Raw genomic sequence first — 25,616 nt, forward strand, 5'->3', positions numbered from 1 at the left:
ATTCAGACGCTTCCAGGCCCAGGTGCAGAGCGGTAGCCAGTGACGAGTCAGCAATGGCTGGGTTATTTGCAACCCCTGGGTCTCTTGGTGATGAGCAGTTTCAGAGGTTTTGCCAGCACTGATCATCAGTTATTTTACCTGTGCGTTACTAAAGCTGTAAATATTAATATGCTCTCCAAAGGTGAGCAGCTTGGTAATTTATCCAGAGAATTCTGCTGCCAGGGTGGAGGTCTTAGGGGGGGTCTGAATTGACCAATTTGACTGAATGTCATTGAGTTAAAACATTTCAAGTTCTTAGGCCGGACTTCCTAAAGGCTCCACAGTACATTCAGGGTAACGAAGCGGTAACATCCTTGCTTTACCAAAATGACCACTAAGAGGCTCTTTATTTTTGCACTGATTGGACATGCCTTTGGGAAGCTGTCATGCTGTTACCTGCAGGGCGGAGGCACTTGAGGTTGGCGTGGATGGAAATGGCCAAGGAGCAGCTGCTGCGATGTCGATGTTATTGTTGTTTTCACGAACAGTTTACTTCAGCCCTGACAAAGTCTGGGCCCAGGCACGCTCCGGGTTCTCGCGTGAACAGGGTGGGCACCCGCCGGGACACTCAGCCTTGGTGGCCATGGGCGGTTGCCAGTGCTGCTTCTTAGGGAGGCAGCAGCTGCCCGCCAGCCCCCCAGATGGACCAGCTGGAGCCAGAGCAGTGCTTTTCCCAAATCCTGCTGAGACCGTGTTCTGAGTGTCCCTTCCTTAAGCCTGTTCCTATTGGCTCAGCCTGGCTGGGACCCAGGACACGGACCCGCAGCCCTGCCCTTCTCCACCTGCCAGAGACCAGGCCCTCCCTGGCCCTGCCAGGCCCGCTCTGAGCCTCAGGCCAACACCCCTAGTCCTCCTTTTATTTTATTTTATTTTACTTTATTTTATTTTATTTTATTTTGAGACAAGGTCTCACTCTGTCCCCCAGGCTGGAGTGCAGTGGCCAATCATAGCTCACTGCAGCCTCACATTCCTAAGTGATCCTCCCGCATCAGCTTCCTGAGTAGCTGGCACTACAGATGCACCACCATACCAGGCAAAGTGTTTTTCTATTTTTTTGTAAAGAAGGAGTTTTGCTGTTGCCTGGGCTGGTCTTGAACTCCTAGTCTCAAGTAATCCTCCTGCCTGAGCCTCCCAAAGCACTGGGATTACAGGCGTGAGCCATCAGGCCTGGCCCTCTTAGTCTCCTTTAAAATCCTTTTACTTGACAAAAAGTTCTTCCTTTGGAAAAACCAAGCCCCAAGTGCAGTTTCCTCTGGGTCATGAGTAAGCCTTTGCCACGCCTGGAGTAGATTCCATTCTGACTTACCTTCTTTCAGACAGGCCTGCCCGTAGCCTGCTGCGTCTCCCCAGTTGGCCTCCCTGCCCTTCTCCCTGTCCTGTCACCTACCTCTGCCTAAGGGATGGATGGCAAACAGCCCTCCGCTTCTGTGCTCCATCTGGGCTCTGCAGATAAGGGGACTGTGGTTAAGTCCATTAAGCCAGAGGATGAGTGAGGGGGAGGAGGATGAGCAGCAGGGACAGCAGGGAGCGGGCAGTGCTGGGCTGGGTGTGGGCACACCTGCGCCATGTTGCCTTCTGCTTCATTCTGTCCCTGCTCAGGAGCTTGCTCTGACTTCCTGCAGACAGTCCTGCTTCTCCATCCCTCCCCTCCATTTCAATTGATTGATTGATTGACTGATTGATTGTAGAGAGTGGTGTCTCTCTGTGCTGCCCAGGCTGGTCTAGAACCCTTGGGCTCAAGCGATCCTCCCGCCTCGGCCTCCCAAAGTGCTGGGATTACAGGCATGGGGCCCCCTCCACTTCCCTTCTCTCGCTCACCTTGCCCCAGGCCCATCCTGGCCCCAGGCAGCGCTCCCCACAGGTCTCCTTGCACACAGCTCGCTGCTGAGTCTGGCCTGTGCTGGGAACTAACGCCCCACCCAGAGACCCCGTGGAAACCCCCACCTTCACGTTGAGTTTCTTGAGGAAAAGCATTTGCACTTTGCGTTCAGTCAGCACCGCAGGGAAAACTCATGAGGAGGAACCTGTTGGACCCTCAAACTGCTTGATCGGTTGAATGCGGGGCCAGAAAGTACATTCTAGGCAAAAGACAGCCCCAAATGCCAACAGGAAATAGTTCCCAAGGGAAAAGGCCAATAATATGACTTAGCATTTTGCAGAACATTGGCCTGAGGAAAGCTATTCTCATTTCCCCACCAACTGGGACTAACTTCAATATCAAAATCACATGCCTTGGGACTTCATAGCCCTGGGAGTTAAAATGCCCAGCCCTGTCTGAAATGGACCAGCAGGCAAGAGATACTACTGTCCCAGGAAGCCCCCAGTGCACACCCATGGCTGCCGCATCTCCTAGCTCCTGGCACTCTTAGTTAGGGGGTCTCTTGTTCTTTTTTTTTTTTTTTTTTTTGAGATGGAGTCTCTCTCTCTCTCGCCCAGGCTGGAGTACAGTGGTGCAATCTTGGCTCACTGCAAACTCCGCCTCCCGGGTTCAAGTGATTCTCCTGCCTCAGCCTCCTGAGTAGCTGGGATTACAGGCATGTGTTACCACACCCGGCTAATTTTTGTATTTTCAGTAGAGACGGTTTTACCATGTTGACCAGGCTGGTCTCGAACTCCTGGCCTCAAGTGATCTGCCTGCCCCAGTCTCCCAAAATGCTGGGATTACAGGTGTGAGCCACCGTGCTCAGCTGGTCTCTTGTTCTTGGTGTGACCTCTGAAAGTCTTCAGTGTGGCCTGTGCTGAAGGAAGTAGGAGAGGAGAAGGAGACAGTTGAACCAAGGCCACCTCATGGTCTCGGGGCACTCCAGCTCAGTTCCTCCTTTTTGATGACCTCCCCGTCCCCTACCCTCACACGCCCTGGGAAGCTCCTGGTCCTGGTCCTGGAGGACTTGCCTGCCATGGGCACAGCTTTGTGTCTCCACACATTGTAATGGGGTTCCCCTGCGTGTAGCCCAGCGATTCGGTGTGACTTCACTCGAGTATTCTCTTGTACACACCTACGCTTTGTCTCCTGGCCTTATTCTAAGCACATTGAGCAGGTGCCACCTGTCCTGAAGCTCTATTTCTAGACCCAGATCCAGGTGGAGACCGCCCAGTGCCACCCGCTGGGTTCTGGTATCAAAAATAGATTCTCGTTTGGGTCAAAAGAGAATTATCTGGAAGTCAAAGCCCGTTGCTACAGGAAAACCTGCAGGGAAGATCTCTTTATATTTAAGATTAAACAGATCACATTGCAAAGCCGCAGAGGTGCTGCTAAAATAAAGAGCTGAGAGGAGCTTGGCCTAAGGGAGTCACAGATGCAGCCTCTGTCACAGTGTCGCTGCAGCAGTGACATGGACCCCTTCAGCTGTAGGAGAAGAGGAGAGGCGGGGTGGGGGAAGGAGTGCGTGGCATCTGAGATGCAGGAACATCTGTTCCCAGGCCCTTGGGGAGCCCTCCGTATGCTATGATGCTATCTGGGATTCTCCATCTGCTTCCCCGTGAAGGGCTCCCGCGTGTCCCAGGTGGCCTGGTTCTGGGTGGGCATCGGCTACGGCACCAGTCATTGGGAGTGAGGGCACTTCCTGGCCACCCTCGGTGTACCGAGGGCTTCAGCATTAAGGAGCCTTGGGCTGCTCAGTGAGGAGCACCCTACCTCTCAGGTTGTTGGTTTTAGCAAATAAAACTACACACCACCCAGTTACATTTGAGTTTCAGATAAGCAAATGTGCCTCCACGTTCCATCTGGAGGCGCCTAGCCGTGGCCCAGGGAGACAATTCGTTGTTCTGAGGGCTTTCCAGAGGCTGAGGGGTGCCAGGAAGGCTGAGCGGCCAGGGTGATCTGAACCTCCCTAGACTGTGCCTGTCGCCGCCAGCAGTGTGCCTGCCATCCCCCGCTGCCTGGCAAGTTCCCGGGCTGCAAGAGTAAACAAGTATCCCAAGCCACAGGCGCCAGGGAGCCCGCAGGGCCTGGCCTGGGGTGCGTGCTTTTCTTGGCTTTCCAGCCCAGCCCAAAAGAGGGCATCCTTAGAGGGGTTCCAGAGCAGATGTGGACTGAACTTTCTCTCCTCCTCCCCAGCAGCCATCATCACCAAGCCAGGAGAGTGGCTCCCAAGAGGATGCCAGGAAGAGCCTCACCCGGCCCCCACGGGGACTCCCCGCCAGCCAAGGGAGGCGCCCCAGGACCCAGGCAGTGGAGAGACCACCAGGTAAGGGGGATGTCACAAGGCCTCGAACCTTACTCTCAGAGCTCTGGGAGTGGGCGCCCCATGCCGGATGCAGAGCACCCAGGAGACCTGGAAGGCTCCTCTGAGGCCCAGCCTCTGACAGGGGAAGCTAAGGAGCAGTGTCAAGATTCCCGGCAGACTGCAGCTGCCACTCCTGGCCACCTCGAAGGGCTGTCCTGCCTGAGAGCCAACGGTCAGATGGGAAGGACACGGCACTCAGAAGCATGCCCACGGGACTAGTTTTCAAAACTGCCGGGGCTGGGTGATGGGGTGACTTAGGGATAGTGTCCTGTCAGCTTTTTGCATTTGGAGGAAGTGGGCTGTAGGGCAGAAAGATGGAGAAGGAGGTGAGCAAATGGTTTGGCTCAGAGGTCATTTCCTGAAACAGAAACTGGGCCTCCAGGCCGGGGCATGGTGACGCACGCCTGTAATCCCAGCACTTTGGGAAGCTGAGGCAGGAGGATTGCTTGAGCCCAGGAGTTTGAAACTAGCCTGGCAACATAGTGAGACCCTGTTTCAAAAAAAAAAAGCAAAAAACTAAAAAAAGAAAACGAAAAAAGAAGAAACTGGACCCCTGAGCAGAAGAAAAAAAAAAAATGATGTCCTGTCTTCCACTGTAGCACGTGAGCACAGACTGGCCCTGTGGGTTATTAGGGGTTCTTTAGGGTCTAGAAAGGACCTTTCCAATCTCGCCAGCTCTTTCTTTTGGATCTGGAGAAAACTGCTCAGGGAGAGGGGCCTGGCCTGGGTCTCAGACCCTGCCTGTCCCTGACTAGCAGGCACGCCAGCTGCCCCTCACCACTTTCTCCTGGCCATGAAGGAAGCCAACCTCTTGCGGTAAAATACGGGGCTGGAGCAGGCTCAGCTTAGTTCTTGGGGCCCCAGGAGAGGACAGGCAGGAAGACCGAGCAGAACCTGCACCCACTGGTGGAGAAAATCGAGAAAGAGGCAGGAAGAGAAATCAATGGAGAATGGCAGACAGGAGGAGGATGTAAGAGAAAGGGGGCGCAGACGAGTGTGCTGAGCTTCCTTGGGTGGGGATGGGCTAGAAGCCGAAATCGGAACTGTGGGAAGGATGGGAAGGACTTCAGGACCTGGGCTAGGGAAGGGTGGGGGCAGTCCCAGCTATCTTTAAGAAGCCCAGGGGTCAAAGGTGGCCGCATTATTGGGGGAGGGGCCAAGCCTCTGGACTCCTCCAGTTCCACTGCCAACCTGCCTGGGGACCCAGGGACCTACCTCCCCTACCTGGGCCTCCTCCCCTCTTTCTGTGGCTGAAGAGGAGCTTGTCAGCCAGACCAGGGGTTCTCAGGCTCTCAGCATCCCCCTGAAATAGGGACTCAAAATGAGAGACCTCTGAGGAGTGGGCCAGAGCTATCTCATGCCCCCAGTCCAGACTGGATCCTCCCCTGCGGTTCAGCCAGGCCAAAACTACGCTTCCGGTATAGCCCACTTCTTTTTACTTCCTGCAAATGCTGAGTTCAGTTTTGAGGCTCTCCACTGGGGACAGCCCTCTCTCCCCAGAAATAACTGTTTTCACAGTAGGTAGGCAGCTGACCCTGAGGGACCTCATTACATCAAGCAGGGTTGCCTAGCTGGCCCTTCAAGATTCTATTGGGCACAAAGACCCCTCAGGGTCCAGCCCAGAGGTGCCCTCCCCTTGGTATCAGTCACTGAAGCCAGCTCTTATTTTAAGTCTGGGGGTTCAGTGTGAGGAAGAAGAGGATGGAAGGAGGGAGAAGTACAAGTTGTTCCATCTCCCCCTTCTTCCCTCACTGGCAATGTCATCTAGAATATTATGGCATTCTAGATGTGAGAGATATATATACCTCATATGTAGATGGTATACCTCATCTAGAATGCCATAATATTCTAAATCACAAGTGGCCATCTCTTGTCAGGCTGACTTCAGCCCCAATTCAGGTCTCAGCGAAGCATCCCTTCCTCCTGCCTGACCCCAAAGTGCAGGTCACGCCCTTCTGCCAGGCTCACAGGAGCCACAGTCCCTCCACGGGGCGAAGACCCCACTGTGTTGTCATGTGGCTGCCTCTCACTGCCTCAGAGACAAGCACAGTATGCAGGGCACAGAGAGTGTGCAGGGCCTGCTGGGTGTACGGGGAATGCAAGGCTGCAGGGAGTGTGCACAGTGTGCAAGGTATTCAGGAAGTGCAGGGCTGCAGGGAGTGCTCAAGGAGTGTGGGGAATGCAGGGCATGCAGGAGTGTGCACAGAGTGCCAGGAGCGCAGGGCGTCTGTGCTGTGCTTCTGCGCCTGGCCTAGGCGGTTGGAGTACTTGTTGATGAACAAGTAGGAGAAAGGGAGAAAGAGTGGTTCTCTATGTGGCTTTGGTGGGGAACGTTTGTCCCCTCACCTTCCCTGAGCTCTGTTCTCTTGCTCTTTCAGGTGAGGTATCACACCCAGAAGAAGAATTGGTGGATGGGCAGGAAGCCCTTGGGGCAGAGGTCTGGGTCAGTGGTAGATTGAATGATGGCACCGTTTACTTAGCCCGGCTTTCAGGTGTTTTAAGGATAATGGCTACTCAAGCTCTGTGCCAGTGACTTCCAGCAACTGTCTTGCTGTAAAATTACTTTCTCGGAGGCTGGGGAATAAAAGTCTAGACCTGCCTGGCACAGTGGCTCACGCCTGTAATCCCAGCACTTTGAGAGGCCAAGGTGGGTGGACAATGAGGTCAAGAGATCAAGATCATCCTGGCCAATATGGAGAAACCCCGTCTCTACTAAAAATACAAAAATTAGCTGGGCGTGGTGGCACATGCTTGTAGTCCCAGCTACTTGGGAGGCTGAGGCAGGAGAATCGCTTGAACTGGGAAGCAGAGGTTGCAGTGAGCCGAGATCGCACCACTGCACTCCAGCCTGGACGACAGAGTGAGACTCTGTCTCAAAAAAAAAAAAAAAAAGCCCAGACCCTACAATCATGGTGCCTTCCCCCAACCCCCATGGTGAAATTTTCCTTTTCCTTTTCTTTTGTCATCTTCTTAGACTCCTTAGATTAAGTAGCAGGAGAAAACTAATGTTGACCAGGCTTTAAAGATGTATTTATTAAGAAACAAATGCATTTATCCTGCAAAGAGCCGTAGTGCTCCCCATGAAATATGTCAGTCCAGACCACAGAGGCTGAGTTGCACCCCGGAATGTGCAGGAAGGTGATGGCAGGGCTGCCTTGACTGTTACCTGTCAGTCCTTCTCAGCATGGCCCTGCCACTCCAGAAGAGCAGCCCCAGCCAGGTGCGGGGTGCTTGTGCCTGGAAGTTCACCTCCACGTGGCCTGAGGACAGGTGGGGCGGGGGGCTCTGTCTGAGGAGCTCCTCGCACCCAGGCGCAGGACAGGATCAGAAGCAAATGTCAAAGATCTTGTCCTGCCACAGATGGCAAGTGATTCTTTTGCAAGTGCTGTGACTTTTTTAAAATGAGAAGAGATTGTACGTATGTCTACATGTATGCCTTTCCCCTCATGTTTGTCCCTGAGGATGGACAGCAGCTCCCAATGACACATTCATGCATCCAGCTAAAGAAACAACACATGCTCGTGCCTGTAATCCCAGCACTTTGGGAGGCCGAGGCAGGCAGATCACCTGAGGTCCAGGAGTTTGAGACCAGCCTGACCAACATGGTGAAACCCTGTCTCTACTAAAAATACAAAAATTAGCCAGGCGTGGTGGTGCATGCCTGTAATCCCAGCTACTCGGGAGGCTGAGGCAGGAGAATAGCTTGAACCCATGAGGCAGAGGTTGCAGTGAGCCAAGATTGTGCCACTGCACTCCAGCCTGGGTGACAGAGCGAGACTGTGTCTCAAAAAAAAGAAAAAGAAACGACACATGAAGCCCCAGGAGGCCGAGGAGCTTGAGACATGTAGCCCGGTGTGTGCCCATGGCACGGGAGCTGTGTGTGCGTCTGGTTCCTATCTGCCTTTATCTGGTGTATTCTGTTCTGGCCAGTTTCCCCACCTCTGCCCCTTTCTGGGTTTTCTCATAATCCAGATGAAATGTCTGCAGCAATAACTGAGAGCCGGTTATGAACCCTCTGGGCAGAGTCGCCTAGGGGCCCTGAATGCTTTTGTTTGGCCTTAATGCAAACAGAAGGGACACAGGATCCTCCGCTGCGTGATGCTTAGCAGCGGGATTATGACTCAGCAGCATTCCAAACACAGGGAAGATTCAGCATCTCCCGAGGCATTTTATGGTTCTTCCCTCTCAACACAATGTTCCTATTGATACGCTGAGATCATATAAGGGCCAGGCTGCTCTAATAAACAATCACCTACCTTGCAGAGCACCTCCCAAGTTTCCCATATATCACCCTTTACATTTTTTCCAGGACCCAGTCCCATGCGTTTCTGCGGCACATGACTTCCCCTATGTCATAGGTGACTGCCGTCCTGGACTTCCTTTCTACATGGTTTCTCTGCTCTGCCCTAATCTGGCCTCATCTCAGGCCAGACCAGCGCCATTTCCTGGCCCTGGCTCCTGGCTGCCTCCAGGCTGCTGAGCTCACCATGCTGGGGGGATGGAGGGCCCTGAGGCCACCGGGGGCTCAGCTGACACCAACAGCCATCCACCCCACCTCCCACTGCATCCTTCCTAGAGCAGCTGGAGCGTCCAATGACAGGGGCCCAGCCTCCTAGGTCAACACAGGCACCGCCTGCAGCAGCCCCCAAGGTGGTCAGGGTGCCTCACGAGGTGGGCTCTGCCAGGCCAAGGGGCAGCTCCCTGATGCTCTGCCGAGGGCCACTTTCTTTCTTTTTTTTTTTTTTTTGAGACAAAATCTCGCCCTGTTTTCCAGGCTGGAGTGCAATGGTGTGATCTTGGCTCACTGCAACCTCTGCCTCATGGGTTCAAGCTATTCTCCTGCCTCAGCCTCCCGAGTAGCTGGGATTACAGGCATGCACCACCACACCCAGCTAATTTTTGTATTTTTAGTAGAGACAGGGTTTCACCATGTTGGCCAGGCTGGTCTCGAACTCCTGCCCTCAGGTGATCCACCCACCTCGGCCTCCCAAAGTGCTGGGATTATAGGCCTGAGCCACTGCACCCGGCCACGAGGGCTATTTTCTCCAGTGCCAGTGGGAGGGGCCAGCCAGAGGGAGCCCCAGTCTGAGAGGCTCATTTCCCACCCCTCACAGTCATGTCCTAGGGAGAGGGGGACAGGCTTAAGGTGTATTAGTTAGGACTCTCCAGGGAAACAGAGAGGCTGATTTTAGGGAATTGGCTCATGTGATTGGAGAGGCTTGGCAAGTGCAAAATCTGATGGGGTAGGCCAGCAGACTGGAGAGTCAGGGGAGAGTTGCAGTTCAAGTCCAAAGGCCATCAGTTGGCAGAACACCTTCTTGCTCAGGGAATATCAGTCTTTTTCTATTATGGCCTTCAGCTGACTGGATGGGGGCACTCATGTTATGGAGGGTGATCTGCCTCACTCATAGTCCACTGATTTAAATGTTCATCTTGTCCTAAAAAGAACTTCACAGAAACATCTAGAATAATATTTGACCGAATATCTGGGCACCATGGCCCAGCCAAATTGACACATAAAAATAACCATTATAGGCCAGGCACGGTGGCTCATGCCTATAATCCTGGCACTGTGGGAGGCCAAGGTGGGAGGATCTGTTGAGGCCAGGACTGTGAGGCCAGCCTGGGCAACATTAGCAAAACCCCACCTCTAAAAAAAAATAAAATTTTAAAAATTCGGCCAGCCGCGGTGGCTCACGCCTGTAATCCCAGCACTTTGGGAGGCCGAGGCGGGTGGATCACGAGGTCAGGAGATCGAGACCATCCTGGCCAACATGGTGAAAACCCATCTCTACTAAAAATAACAAAAATTAGCCGGGCGTGGTGGCGGGTGCCTGTAGTCCCAGCTACTCGGGAGGCTGAGGCAGGAGAATCACTTGAACCCAGGAGGCAGAGGTTGCAGTGAGTCGAAATCACGCCACTGCACTCCAGCCTGGTGACAGAGCGAGACTCCGTCTCAAAACAAAACAAAACAAATTTTTTTTTTTTTTGAAACGGAGTCTCGCTCTGTCGCCCAGGCTAGAGTGCAGTGGCGTGATCTCGGCTCATTGCAACCTCTACCTCCCGGGTTCACGCCATTCTCCTGCCTCAGCCTCCCGAGTAGCTGGGACTACAGGCGCCCGCCACCACGCCCGGCTAATTTTTTGTATTTTTAGCAGAGATGGTGTTTCACCATGTTAGCCAGGATGGTCTCGATCTCCTGACCTTGTGATCCACCCGCCTCGGCCTCCCAAAGTGCTGGGATTACAGGCGTGAGCCACTGCGCCCGGCCAACAAAACAAATTTTAAAAAATTATTTTTAATAACCATCACATAAGGACTTTGATACCCAGTGGCAAATTGCCCTCCAAAAAGATGGTGTCCTCTTCCGGTTATCCTTGGGGTGGGAGGTACGGATTCCTGGGCCCTGCTGCCCAGGCTTTCTCTCCTTGGGCTCCTTGTTGACTCGCCTCAGCTGACCCTGACCCTTCAACTTGACCTTGCTGCCCATCGGCTTTAAGGCGCCATATGGAAGCCAGCTATCCCTCCTAGAATTGCACAGCCAGTTCCTCCAACCCTGGGGGACCCTGGCTACCTTTGAGGGCTGCCTCCCAGGCTAGCTGGTGCTGGCCGCCCTGTCCCCAAGACCATGCGATGGTCCTAGGGCTAACCCAGCACTAACCCCTGCCCTTACCAGTGCCGGGAATAGTACCGCTGTTCATGTGAGTCGTTTTTACTAGGTTTTCTGTTGTTCCTTCTTAAAATATGGCAGGGCTACACTTAAAAATGATAAAGATGGTAAATATTATGGATATTTTGCTACAATTTAAAATAAGTTAACTGGCCAGGTGCGGTGGTTCGTACCTATAATCCCAGCACTTTGGGAAGCAGAGGTGGGTGGATCACCTGAGGTCAGGAGTTTGAGACCAGCCTGGCCAACATTGTGAAATATCGTCTTTTCTAAAAACACAAAAATTAGCCGGGCGTGGTGGCGGGCGCCTGTAATCATAGCTACTCGCGAGGCTGAGGCAGGAGAACTTGAACCCAGGAGGCAGAGGTTGCAGCGAGCTGAGATCGCACCGTTGCACTACAGCCTGGGCAACAAGAGCAAAACTCCATTTCAAAAAAAAAAAAAAAGATAAATTAAGATAAGTTAACTATTATAATAATGACACAAAATATCAAAACATGAATAGTAAAACATAAAAATTTGAACCAAATAATTTTAAAACACCTCATTTGATGGTTACACATGTTGTACCTGCATCAGAATATCACACTGTATCCCATAAATATGTACAATTATGTATCAGTTTAAAAAAGAAAGAAACCACCTCACTAGACCATGTACAAAGCTCCTTTGTATGTGTAAAAAAAGCATCAGCAAAGCTTTCATGTAATGATTTTACAACCCAGTTCCCTGGTCAGATAGCCCCGCGCATCTGTGAACTCATCCCATCAGGAAATGCATCCTGATCTCTGATCCCTAGCCCCTAGCAGAATTCTCAGCACGCATGAGCTCGATCAGTGAATGAAAGAAAAGCAGAACATCCATTTATTAAATAAATCCGAGTATATCAATCAGAAGAAATAATACCTAACTCTTGTAAATGCTAACGACAGGCTGCATGGACGTGTGGAGAGGGTGGGGTGAGACTCATAAAAGCAGAGTGGTAACAGGAGCCTGTAACTGTACCTACAAGTAAGCAACAATGTCACATAGGCAAAAGGTAGAATGTGGAAAATATTTGGGGGAATAGTGTTATGAGTGATAGAAAAATTTTATTTTTTGAGACAGGGTCACACTTTGTTGCCCAGGCTGGAGGGCCCTGGCATGAACAAAGCTCACTGCAGCCTTGACCTCCCAGGCACAAGTGATCTTCCTGCCTCAGCCTCCCAAGTAGCTGGGACTACAGGCACGTGCCACCATGCCCAGCTAATTTTTGTACTTTTTTTGTAGAGATGGGATTTCGCCATGTTGCCCAGTCTAGTCTCCAACAACCTGAGCTCAAGTGATCCACCTGTCTCAGCCTCCTAAAGTGCCGGGATTACACGCATGAGCCACCATTACCTGGCCATGTTGCAATTAAAAAAAAAAAGGATAATAGTAGGGCTAAATCCTTGCTCTCCTTTTGAACCTAGTTTGAAGACTTCTTACCTAAAGTATGAGCAGTTTGTATACCATTGTTTTCCTAATTTGAATTTGGAGACTTTTCAGATGTAAGTATTATTTTTCTAATTATTATATATGTGTGTGTATATATATGTGTATATATGTATATATATGTATATATGTATATATATGTATATACGTATATATATGTGTATATGTGTATATATGTGTATATATGTATATATATGTATATATATACACTTTTTTTTTTTTTGAGGCAGAGTCTCACTCTATCACCCAGACTGTAGTGCAGTGGCGCAATCTCAGCTCACTGTAACCTCCACCTCCCGGGTTCAAGTGATTCTCCTGCCTCAGCCTCCCGAGTAGCTGGGACTACAAGTGTGCACCAGCATGCCCGGCTAATTTTTTGTATTTTTAGTAGAGATGGGGTTTCACCATGCTGGCCAGGCTGGTCTCGAGCTCCTGACCTTGTGATCTGCCCGCCTCGGCCTCCCAAATTGCTGGGATTACAGGCGTGAGCCACTGTGCCCGGCCTATTTTTCTAATTATTAAAGTGATATATTATCAATGTAAAAAAAAAGGCATATAGAAACAAATCAAACCAAAAGAATCCCACAATCTCCTCCCAAGTCCTACTCCCCAGAACTATACTTCCATCTAAGGGGTGCTAACAACTGGGCCCAGGATATGACCTCACTGAATTCTCACAGCTGTTCCTTAGACATTTTACGGGCAGGGAAGCTGAGGCTCTGAAGGTGTCCGGGAACTCCCGTGCAGTCACCATCTGGAGAGCGGTGGGGCTGGACCCAAGGCTCCATGGCACAGGGATTCTTGCCCATTGGTGCCTGCATTTCCCCACCTTATGCCCATCGTCTCCTTCCTCCTGTGGTTTCTTATTTTTATTTTTATTTATTTTTTTGAGACGGAGTTTCACTCTGTTGCCCAGGCTGGAGTGCAGTGGCATGATCTTGGCCCACTGCAGCCTCCGCCTCCCAGGTTCAAGCAATTCTCCTGTCTCAGCCTCCTGACTAGCTGGGACTACAGGCGTCCGCCACCATGCCCGGGTAATTTTTGTATTTTTAGTAGAGACGAGGATCTCACCATATTGGTCAGGCTGGTCTCGAACCCCTGACCTCAGGTGATCTGCCTGCCTCGGCCTCCCAAAATGTTCGATTACAGGTGTGAGCCACCGTGCTTGACCAGTTTCTTTTTTTCTTTTCTTTTTTTTTTTTTTTTTTTGAGGCAGAATTTTGCTCTTGTCACCCAGGCTGGAGTGCAACGGTGCAGTCTTGGCTCACTGCAACCTCCTGCCAGGTTCAAGCAGTTCTCCTGCCTCAGCCTCCTGAGGAGCTGGAATTACAGGCGCCGCCACCCTGCCCAGCTAATTTTTGTATTTTTAGTAATGACGGGGTTTCACCATGTTGGCCAGGCTGGTCTCGAACTCCTGACCTCAGGTGATTTGTCCGCCTTGGCCTCCCAGAGTGCTGGGATTACAGGTGGGAGCCACCACACCCGGCCCCTCCTGTGGTTTCTAAGGCTGTAGTAGCTGGGACTCCAGGTTGCACGTTTTGTTCTAGGGAATGTGCATCAGCCTTCACCTACAAGCCCCAGGCCCCCTGCACTCCAGAGATGCTGGACTGGAACCCACTCAAGGCAAAGGCATCAGTTCTGGCCCCTCTGTTCTCTCCGTGTGGCCCCCAGCAGGCCAGCCGCCCCGGCTCCACAGCGTCCTCCACAAGGCGCCTGCCAAGTAAGTCAGCCTGGGCCCCACTGGCGTGGGAGCCTCGCCACCCGCCAACCTGGAGGGAAGGGCATTTTGCTGCTATATTTGGCCCCGTGCTCCTGTGTGTGCCAGGCCAGGCCAGAGGGGAGAAGGCCTGCTTCCCTTCCCCACACAACCAGGCCCCAGCAGGTGGCTTCTTTCCTCCAGGGACTGGTTCTGCATGAATCTTCCTTCCTATTAAATTCCCTTTGGCCTCAGTGACTCAAACTCAAGCTGAGCAGTGAGACCTCCAGGCAGGTCACTGAAAGAGAAGCCCCGCCCCACTTCCCTCTGTGGAGCTCACAGAGTTGGCCCTGAGCTGGCCCTGCTGCCCGGGGTTGGCCCTGGAACTCGGACCTGCCCTGGTGGGAGGTGGTCCAGCCCCTGGTTCAGCCGCTGTGTCCCTGCCTGGCCCAGCCTCAGTCAGGCCACCCCCAGGTCAAACAGAAGCGGGTGTCTGCTCGCAGGCTGGATGGACGGGCCACCAGAAGGGCCTGAAGATGGGATGGGCCCAAGGGCCCCCACTCTCTCCCTGGGGCCTCCCTCTCACCCTCTCACCTGAGGCTCACTGTAAGGACCACTTCTCTGTGTTTCTCTGTCCCCTTCCAGCCTCTGCCAGTTGACAGCCCCTCCACCTCCATGCCCCAGCCGAGCTGAACCTTTCTAGAGGGCTTCACCAAAACTCAGGGAAAACAAAAGGACAGAACAAAAGAAGGTCAGGCAGGACGAAAGGAGTCCCGCTTAGGATATGCGCATTTCTGTGGCGGCCCCCAGCCCGCCCCACCCAACTACCTTCCTGGCTGGGCCCTGGGTGCTCTGGTCAGCTAGGGACACGCTGGGTTGGAAGTGGGGGTAATGGCCATGGCTGGGGAGCCAGGTTGGGACCCCTCCCACTTCCCACTGGGAAACACACCCAAAACCCCAGCCCAGCCAGTCGCAGCCCAGGTCAGGCGCAGAGGAAGTGCAGCCAATCCACGGGAGGCTCGGCCAGGAGGAAGTCGCCACTGGGGCAGGGATCCCCAGTTCATAGCAACAGTGACACCAGCAGCTGGTGGCTGCCCTGGCCCCACATCTAGCAGCATAGCATGGCTGCGGTGTGGACGGCTCAGCCAGCCATGGGTGTTGTGTGTCCTGTGGGCTCAACAAACACATGAGCTGTTGCCAGCAAAGCTGGCTGAGTGACCTGCACCAAGCAGCCTGCTTCCTGTGAGGAAAGAGCCAGCCCGCCAGTCGAGCCCAGGCCACAGAACAGGTGACCTGGGACAGGGAAGGTTCCCTCGCTTCTGAGCCGGCTGAAAGAGGGACTGAGTGGGACAGAGGGGCTTCTGTGCGGAGACCGCACAGCGCTGGCATCTTGCTCTGGCTTTTCTCTCCAGGCAGCCAGTCTCACAGGAAGTAAGGATGTCCCCGGGTGTCCCCATCACTGCCGGAGGACCAGCCAGCTTCCCGCTCTCAGCTGGCAGCAGCTGCTGGTGATGGATGTGAAGGGACAGTTGTCCACAAGACTCTGGGAGCTGAGGGGAGGTCGGCTCTCCAGGCAGCACCAGAGCAAGGCCATCGCAGCCCTGCCGGCCGGGTCACTTTCTCCCGGGGCAGAGCCACCAAGGAGGGCTGGGGAGAGCCTGGCACTGCCCTCCTGGAGAGGGGAATTTCCTGCTCACCCTTCACACACAGAGGAGAGGGGTGGCTTTTGCCCGCAGGAGACCTTCTGGCCCCAGAAACAGCAGGTGCTGGATTTGCAGCCCTGGCCCTCCAGGCCCCAGCAGGGCGACAGTGTGGGGCCAGCCTGGAGCAGGGCTTTTCCAAGGCTGCTGAAGCCAGCTCTCCTCACTTGGACTGACTACCAGGACCCAGAAGGAACTTAGGGTGAAGCTCATTTTATTCTCAAGCCTGCATCTCAGCAGCAAACTTGGTGTTTTCTTCCTCTGTTAAAAGATGAGAAAGAAGGCCAGGTGCGGTGGCTTACGCCTGTAATTCAAGCACTTTGGAAGGCCAAGGCGGGCAGATCACGAGGTCAGGAGATCGAGACCGTCCTGGCTAACATGGTGAAACCCCATCTCTATTAAAAAAATACAAAAAAATTAGCCGGTCGTGGTGGCGGGTGCCTGTAGTCCCAGCTACTCGGGAGGCTGAGGCAGGAGAATGGCGTGAACCCAGGAGGTGGAGCTTGCAGTGAGCCGAGATGGTGCCACTGCACTCCAGCCTGGGCGACAGAGCGAGACTCCGTCCCAAAAAAAAAATTCTGAGAAAGAATATGGTGTGTTCCAGCCTCTTCAAAGCTCTGCTCTTCTGCACACGTTTTTTGAAGGCCTTAAAAAGGCCACCAGTATGACCAGGGAGCACCCTCTGCCTCCCTCCCTGCACTGGGACCATAAACAGCTCTATCAGCAAAGTGACCCGTCCCGAAGGGGAGGCCTGTGCGCGCCCCTCACCAGGGCTGTCATCAGAATCCAGTCGTAGGACAGAGGAAGGATGTTTGCCTTCAAGACCAGCAAGTCACAGGTGTCCTGGATGTTACCCAAGCTCAAAAATCAAATAAAACCCATTAGTATTTACTGCTGTGTGTGTGTGTGTGTGTGTGTGTGTGAAGGGAAATGGAAAGCAGATAAAAGTCGCATGCCCTCCGCCAGGCACCTGATCTGCCCACAGACCCTTCAATGGGGACATCTCTGTGGTCCCAATGGTCATAAATAAAGGCTAAGCACTGGATTTTTCCACGGCCCCCTGACTCCTCAGGAGCTCAGGCAGAGGAGGTAAACAGGAGGCCAGGTTACCCATGAGATAACCAGAAGCTCATCCAGGGCCGGGACCCTGGTTAATCTCGTGAATTCTTGGCAGTGGCTCCAGGCTGGGCACATTAGATGCTGTCATTTGACTGGCCTGGTGGCCACCTCTTGGTTCTCTAGAAATGTGTCCACTCTGTGCTCAGGGAAGAAGGCTGCCGTCCTGACCTGTCAGCCACCAGGCCATCTCTGAACTCCTCGCTTGACCTGGAGGCATCGGGAACAAACACAAAGCTCGCCCCTGGTGTCAGTGGTGCAGACAGAGGAAAAGTAGAGGGTCCGCAGAATGCAAGTCCTCTGTGGTGAGACTTTGAAAAGGTGTAGAGTGGTTGCAGACAAACAGCAAAGGAGTGGAATGGAAAAATCTCTCTCGCTCCCCACAAGAAGTCCACTCCCCTACGGATTCCTCAGATGCCACTGGCTGGCACAGCCTTTCTCGCCCTTGGTGTGGGAGCAGCAGAAATCCAGGGGGGTGGGAGAATCATCGGGGTCAGGTCAGTGTCTCCCTCATATGAAGTCAACCACTACTTTTCCCTCAAGCCTATCAAAGAGCTAAAGTCTGATCTGTAGATGTCTGATGGTTTGAGGAGAAGAAAAGATAGTCTTTTAGAGAAGTGGGGAGTATCCAACTTAGGGTCAAAATACACTGAGATTAGGCCAGGCACAGTGGCTCACACCTGTAATCCCAGCACTTTGGGAGGCCGAGGGGGGCAGATCACTTGAGGCCTCCAGGAGTTCGAGACCAGCCTGGCCAACATGGCGAAACCCGGTCTCTACTAAAATACAAAAAATTAGCTGGACGTGGTAGTGGGTGCCTGTAATCCCAGCTACTCAAGGAGGCTGAGGCACAAGAATCGCTTGAACCCGGGAGATGGAGGATGCAGTGAGCCAAGATCACGCCCCTGCCCTCCAGCCTGGGCGACAGAGACTCTGTCAAAAAAAAATACATTGAGATTACCAGGTGAGGTATGTGTGGTTCTTCCAGGAAAGTGCTGAAAATATCATCCAGGCCTCTGCACCACACCCTGGGAGAGTACACTCCTGGGCTCACGCCTCTGCATTCCAAGGCTGACAGCTAGAAATATACTTTGTAAAATACCAACAACTTATTCACAAATATTCCAACTATCTACCGGCTCCAATGAGCTTGCTGAGGATGGTATGACCCCAGTGTAAGGGGAAAAAATCTAAAACACAAGTAAACCTGTTTAAAAGTCAGATCTCCAGATGGAGATCCAAACAGATGGCTCCTAAGATTTGCCCATGAAAACCACCAAGGGAAGCCACAGAGAGGGATCTTTGGACCTTCTGGAAAATGGTAAGGCCCCAGGTAGATTATGACTCCTCTGCCCTGGAGGCTAAGTCGCCCCTCTGGTTACCTCACATCTTCTGGTTTCTTCTGAGTGGGACTTGATCTCATTTCTGCATTCACAGCAAGGTGCAACTGTCTGGCAAGAGCTTAAATTAGGACCTGTGGTAGGGACTTTAATAGGCAGGTGGAGGTTTGAGATCCAGTTAGATGCCAGAGATTAGTCAATAGGTGAGGAAAGATTTGGCCCAAATCAAAAGAGCTAAAAAATAATAATAAAATAAAAATAAAAAAATAGATGAACAAATAAGGTTCATGAAAAAAAAAAAGAAAGAAAGAAAAAGAAAAGAAAGCCGTGATAAAATATCAAACTTTTTAGTAAAAACAAGTCTGGCCCTGTACTTGGATGACCCCACCTGGCTGGTCTAACCCTAATCCCAGCCCCAGTTTTAATAAAACTGTATTTACAAAATAGGCAGCTGAGACGTGGACCAGAGATACCAATTTGATTTTTTTAAAATATTACATTAAAATATTACATCATGTGTCTTCATTACTGAGTTTTGGGGTAGCCCTTTAAATTTTGTATGCAAGGTGAATACCTCCCCCCTCTCTCCTGGCCTAGAATCTGGGGGATGCCCCTGACCCTCCCACAGTGCCTGATAGCACAGCCTGTGGCTGGTGGTGTGCCTGTTTGCCTATATTTCTCTCTCCACATATTGTTTGGGGTGTGCTGTTCTAAGAAGTGATTAGGTTAGCTTTTGCATATTAACAAACTACCTCTGAAACTTAGTAGCTTAAACCAACAGATTTATTAGCTTTATAATGATGTGGATCAGTGTTGGGGGCTGGGCACAGACAGGCGATTCTTCTGCTGGGCTTGGCTGAACTCAACTGTGTCTTGTGGTCAGAGGGCAGTCAGGGGCTTCACTCATGTCTGGTAGTTGGCTGTTGGCTGAGCCCTTGGTTCTTCTCCGGCTTAGGCTTGTTCCCATGGTGGCCTCGGGGCTCCCATGGCAGAGATCAAGCCCAAGTCTCATGTCACGTTCACTATTCTCCCATTGTCCAAAGCAGACTGCATGGCCAAGGCCCAAGTGTCTGTGAAAGGACATGGATACAGGGACCATGAATGAAGCAGGGGCAATACTGCTGCAAGCTACCACATAGATGCTGTTCAGAACTTTGCAGAACCAAATCTTTTAGGGCTGTTTTTCCATTGTGGTATACCCTCTCCATTTAGATTCAGTTGAACAAATATATTCTTTGGGGCTGCAGTGTGTCAGATGTGGAGACACAGTCCCACTGGCTTTCAAGTTGCCATCCATCTTCTAGGGAGAATTTCTGGCCTTTTCGGATGGCCACAGTCCAGGCCGGAGCACCAGCCCCAGGTTGAAGCGTCAGGCAGGTTTCTAGGAAATGGTTACAAAATTAGCAAAAAGTCAGGCCTACAGAGCTCTATCCAGAGTCATCTCCTTAAGGTGTCTACTAAAGCCTGGGGGTGGATGGGATCTCAGAAGGGGGACTACAGAAATAGGAAACTGGGGATAGAATCAGGGGGTGAGAAAGAAGAGGGCAGGTGTTGCGGGAAGTCAGGGACCCCAAACAGAGGGACCGGCTGAAGCCATGACAGAAGAACGTGGATTGTGATGATTTTATGGACATTTATTAGTTCCCAAATTAATACTTTTGTAATTTCTTATGCCTGTCTTTACTGCAATCTCTAAACTAAGTTGTGAAGATTTCATGGACACTTATCACCTCCCCAATCAATACCCTTGTGATTTCCTATGCCTGTCTTTAATCTCTCAATCCTGTTAGCCGAGGAGGATGTATGTCGCCTCAGGACCCTGTAATAATTGCATTAACTGCACAAATTGTACAGCATGTGTGTTTGAGCAATATGAAATGTGGGCACCTTGAAAAAAGAACAGGATAACAGCAATTGTTCAGGGAATAGGGGAGATAACCTTAAACTCTGACCGCTGGTGAGCCGGGCGGAACAGAGCCATATTTCTCTTCTTTCAAAAGCAAATGGGAGAAATATCACTGAATTCTTTTTCTCAGCATGGAACGTCCCTGAGAAAGAGAATGCGCACCTGGGGGTGGGTCTCTGAACTGGCCCCCCCAGGGGTGTGGTCGTCTCTTATGGTCGAGGCTGCAGAGATTAAATAAACTCCAGTCTCCCATAGCGCTCCCAGGCTTATTAGGAAGAGGAAATTCCTGCCTAATAAATTTTGGTCAGACCAGTTGATCTCAAAACCCTGTCTCCTGATAAGATGTTATCAATGACAATGGTGCCTGAAACTTCATTAGCAATTTTAATTTCGCCTCCGTCCTGTGGTCCTGTGATCTCGCCCTGCCTCCACTTGCCTTGTGATAGTCTATTACCCTGTTAAGTACTTGATGTCTGTCACCCACACCTATTCGCACACTCCCTCCCTTTTTGAAAATCCCTAATAAAAACTTGCTGGGTTTTGTGGCTTGTGGGGCGTCAGGGATCCTACCAACGTGTGATGTCTCCCCCGGATGCCCAGCTTTAAAATTTCTCTCTTTTGTACTCTGTCCCTTTATTTCTCAAGCCGGCCAACGCTTAGGAAAAATAGAAAAGAACCTACGTGATTATTGGGGCAGGTTCCCTGATAGGCAGGTGCAGGAGTTTCAAGGAAGGAGGAGGAGGAGGACTAGGGATGCAGAAAGGAGGACTGGGAGTGCAGGGGGAGGACCAAGGATGCAAGCTCTGGAACCCAGGGAGGAAGGCAGGGGATGGAGGGTGGTCGCCATGGTCGAGCTGTAGAGAAGGTGGGGAAGAAGGTAACAGGCTGAGGCCAGCTTGAGAGCAGTTTCCTTAGAGCACTGGCCAGAGGTCAGCCTGCACCAGTACCCGTCGAGGCAGTGAGCTGGATGCCAAAGGCATTGAGGTCAGAGGGGAGACCCAGAGAAGACGGGGAAGTGGATGGCATGAGCTCTAAGAAGGGAGGCTGGAGCAAAGGCCTCAAAGCTGTGATCTTGAGGGGTGCTGAAGAACAAGGAGTCCACCAAGCCCTCCTCTGGCCCCTGGGCAGGAGGCAGTGGTGTGTGGCCAGTTTGGGACAGCTCACAGAGCTGATTACTAAGTTTGGGGGGAATTCTTTTTTTTTTTTTTTTTTTTTAGACGGAGTATCGCTCTGTTGCCCAGGCTGGAGTGCAATGGTGCGATCTCGGCTCACTGCAAGCTCCGCCTCCCGGGTTCAAGCAATTCTCCTGCCTCAGGCTCCCAAGTAGCTGGGATTACAGGCACGTGCCACCATGCCTGGCTAATTTTTGGATTTTTAGTAGAGACGCAGTTTCACCATGTTGGTCAGGCTGGTCTCGAACTCCTGACCTCAGGTAATCCGCCCACCTTGGCCTTCCAAAGTGCTGGGATTACAGGCATTAGCCACCGTGCCCGGCCCAGTTTGGGGGAATTCTATGAGCTGCTTTTAAACGTAGCCATTGCCAAAACTTAAGTTATATAAACTTACAGTAAAATAAATTCCATTAAAAACAAAGGGAATAAATACTCAAAACATCCTTTCCTAAGGATTTTCCTGCATCCACTGTCCTCAGTCCTGGAGGTTATTCACATCTGTTGCATCTGTATGGTGGAAATATGACAGAATTAACAAAGGCTGCTAGACATCTCTTCCCAACTCTGTGTTCAGTGACATCATTTTGGTAGCTTGAAACTGGCCATGGTGGGGGTATTTATACCACAGAAATTGGCAAGCACCACAAACCAGAGCTTTACCCCCACCCCCAAGAGCCGGTTATTAAATGTTTACCAGCACACCACTGGCAGAAGCAGTGCAAGACGGTGCAGCCTCAGAGGCAGGATGTTGGGTGGACCAGGAACTATGTCAGGGAGAGTTAGAGGAAGCAAGGCAGTGTGCGTCCCTGAAATGGCAAAGCCAAGGGTGTGGCATGCGCGATGGAGAGGTAGTGGCTGACTCTGCCCAAATCTCTTTCTACAGGTCCTCAGGGATCACACTGGCCCAAAGCACTTGTGTCAGCTCACCTTCCAGCACCTGGCTCAGAGCCTCTCCCCATTTCTGTGATCACCGAGGGCTTCTTCCAGTTGCCCTGGGTGTCACTTAGACACCTTCCTGCTTGGCACAGTGTTGCTGCTCACACTTTTGCTGTCCCTCTGGGCCTCTGGAAACACACCTGCCCCAAGTGTGCACAGCTGTGGAGCTGCTCTTTGTCAGGAGTCTTAGTGATGAGTCACCAGTTCCTGGGAGTGAAGAGTTCACTGGATACCTGATAGTGTGGCCTGGGTCTCAAACAGCCCAGAGTGGGGAGCACTGACCAGGCTGGAAGGGAGGGGGGTACAGGGTGCCGCCCTCTGACCAGCAAGTTTCCACGTTATGCCAAGCCAGACCTCAGCTCAGGCAGCACTGTCTTCAAGGGAGAAGCCAGGCAGAGGGTCCCAGTGGCTTATAGGCCCTGAGGGGCAGGACCAGGGACCCCAGGTTTACTGAGGGAAGGTGGGGTAGAGGCTGGATAAAGTACCTCAGCCAAAGGCAAGAAGAGTGGGGCTGAAGGGCTGGGGCCTGGAGTCGGGACGCCATTACCATTGCCATTCCCAGCCAAACGCCAGTCTTTTTTTTTTTTTTGAGACAGTCTTGCTATGTTGCCCAGGCTATCCTTAATTGATCTTCCTGTGAGGCTTCCCAAAGTGCTGGAATTAAAGGCACGTGCCACCAAGCCCAGCCGGAGGCCAGTCTTTCAGGGCCTCAAAGGGGAACAGCATGATTAGAATGTGTGCACAGCTGGCCGGGCGCGGCGGCTCACGCCTGTAATCCCAGCACTTTGGGAGGCCGAGGTGGGCGGATCACGAGGTCAGGAATTCGAGACCAGCCTGGCCAACATGGTGAAGCCCTGTCTCTATCAAAAATACAAAAATTAGCCGGGCATGGTGGCGTACACCTGCAACCCCAGCTACTCAGGAGGCTTCAGGCAGGAGAATTGCTTGAACCCAGGAAGTGGAGGTTGCAGTGAGCCGAGATTGTGCCGCTGCACACCAGCCCAGGCGACAGAAAAAAGAACGTGTGCACAGCCTCCAGGGAGGCCCTTGGCCCCAGGGTCTGAGGATAGGCCCATGGCCCTGCCTGGCCTCAGGCATCCCACCTGGGCCCTGTTGGGATGACTGCCCTGGGGCTGTGTGGCAAACCAGCAAGGAGGTGGCTGCTGTGTGCTGAGCGCCCTGGACAAGGCCCAGGAGGCTGCCGTAGAGACAGGGAGGCTGGGGAAGGGGGAGGGAGGCAGGGACGGGGAATCAGCATCCCTGGGAGACCCCAGCAGCAGCCAAGACTCCACAAAGGGCATGAAATAGTGGTCAGGTGGAAAAATGCAAAAACCAGGCCAAAGAGGAGAGAAGTTTCAGATTTTGTGAAACCCCCCTCCCCCGGGGACCCTGGAAATAGTGATAGGGAGGAGACCTCGCTCTCTGACTCACTGCTATTGCTGTGCCGCATGAGTGCTCATGAGTGGGCAAGGTTGCTGGGGTACTAGGAGACCCCAGGACCAATGCCCCCATCCTAGGAAACGAAGCAGAGTCAGGCAGGGCGAGGCCATCCTCTGGGGTGAGGCCAAGGCCCAGGCAACTGGATATTTGTTGTTCCCATGGCTGAGAGGAAGAATGGAGGGAGTGGCCATTGTCAATACAAAGATCTCAAGGAGAATCAGTTCATGAGTCAGGCCGACTAGAGCCAGTAAGAGGGGGCCACAATCAACAATGGCGCTTCCAGAGGCCAGCGAGGCTGAGGCCGTGATGTGGAGAGGATGGGTGGAGAGTGGCATCACACAACCCCTGCAAGTCGGGCTTCAGGGCGTCCTGGTGCTCTGCTGAACTCATCCTTGGGGGTCCTCTGGTGTGGCCTGGGATCCCAGAGCCATCAGCAGCTGCGGTGCTGCTGGGCCAGGGTGAGGGGTGAGCGGGCCTCCCTCCAGGCGGAGGCCTCCCCTCCCCACTCTCGCCATGTGGTCCACATGGGAACTGCCCAACTGCCCTGGTCGGGAGCAGATGGGACCCTCCACTTTCCCTTTCAAAGACAAAGCTGAGATAGCTGCCGGTGGCTGGGCCTCCATTCTCTGGAGGAAGCCATGGTACAGGAGGAGAGACAGAGCCGCTATTCAGGAAGAGGCAGAGGGGCGGATCGCCCGGTGGAATCTGGTTGTTTCCAGCAATACCCGGCCCTGCTCAGCTTATCTGAGCCAATAAATCCCTGCCTTTAAAATAAAAAAGAGACTTCAGGTTGGGTGTCGCTAGCAATCTAAAGGTTTATAACCAAAACACTGACCTTGGTCACTCAGACTTGGGATTGCTGCTTGAGTTTTGTGTGCCACATTGCTCCCATCTTCCTTCAAAACCCACCTTCGAGCCCGGTGTCACTCCGGTCCTTAAGTTTTTAGCTGTGAAACCACCTCCAACGCTCCACAGGCCCTTTACCCTTCCATCGGGAGGCGGCGATGGATGCCCAGGGCTCCAGTCCTTCCAGGGAAATCAGCATTTGGCTGGGCCCCTTCGGTTTGCTTAGGAGCAAACACCTCTTTCTTTGAGTTCAAAACCACTTCAGGCTCCACTCCATCCTCCACTCTTGTCCACTCCATCCTGAACTCCATCCTCCACTCCCTCCACTCCCTCCTCCACTCCATCCTCCACTCCCTCCTCCACTCCATCCTCCACTCCCTCCTCCACTCCATCCTCCACTCCATCCTCCACTCCATCCTCCACTCCCTCCTCCACTCCATCCTCCACTCCCTCCTCCACTCCATCCTCCACTCCATCCTCCACTCCATCCTCCACTCCATCCTCCACTCCCTCCTCCACTCCATCCTCCACTCCATCCTCCACTCTATCCTCCACTCCATCCTCCACTCCATCCTCCACTCTATCCTCCACTCCCTCCTCCACTCCCTCCTCCACTCCCTCCTCCACTCCATCCTCCACTCCATCCTCCACTCTATCCTCCACTCCATCCTCCACTCCATCCTCCACTCTATCCTCCACTCCATCCTCCACTCCCTCCTCCACTCCATCCTCCACTCCATCCTGAACTCCATCCTCCACTCCATCCTCCACTCCATCCTCCACTCTATCCTCCACTCCCTCCTCCACTCCCTCCTCCACTCTCTCCTCCACTCCATCCTCCACTCCTGCCTTCACTGTCTCCTCCACTCTTCTCCACTCCATCTTCCACTCTCTGCTCCACTCAGGAAAACAAGTTTCCACCTTCACTTTTATTTCAAAATCGTGAGGGTTCTCTTGGTGTCGTGTATAAATGCAAGATGATGAAGGGACAAAAGAGGGGATGATGTGGCCTGTGATTAAGGAATTCAGCACAGGGATTAAAGGTGGGACAGACGG

General features: G+C 52.5%; 1 protein-coding gene across 13 annotated transcripts in view; it reads left to right on the forward strand.

Moving 5' to 3' along the window:
* ARMC9 (armadillo repeat containing 9) overlaps window positions 1–25,616 on the forward strand; it is a 203,459-nt gene that overhangs the window by 163,340 nt on the left and 14,503 nt on the right. For 4 of the 13 annotated variants that reach the window (XR_010122243.1, XM_063645291.1, XM_063645292.1 and 1 more), the window contains 2 exons: window positions 4,097–4,226; window positions 13,956–14,128. Coding sequence is in view for 11 of the 13 variants with exons in the window: in XM_063645291.1 (XP_063501361.1) it covers window positions 4,097–4,226; window positions 13,956–14,128 (303 nt within the window). In the remaining 2 variants the exon portion in view is untranslated. Of the gene's footprint in view, window positions 1–4,096; window positions 4,227–6,643; window positions 6,867–12,204; window positions 12,261–13,955; window positions 14,129–14,749; window positions 15,477–15,516; window positions 16,696–25,616 lie in introns of those variants that run through there. The other 9 variants (XM_055290954.1, XM_063645293.1, XR_010122244.1 and 6 more) reach the window with 7 other exon arrangements.

Source organism: Symphalangus syndactylus, chromosome 8 (assembly GCF_028878055.3).
Source record: "Symphalangus syndactylus isolate Jambi chromosome 8, NHGRI_mSymSyn1-v2.1_pri, whole genome shotgun sequence".
Lineage (NCBI taxonomy): Eukaryota > Metazoa > Chordata > Mammalia > Primates > Hylobatidae > Symphalangus > Symphalangus syndactylus.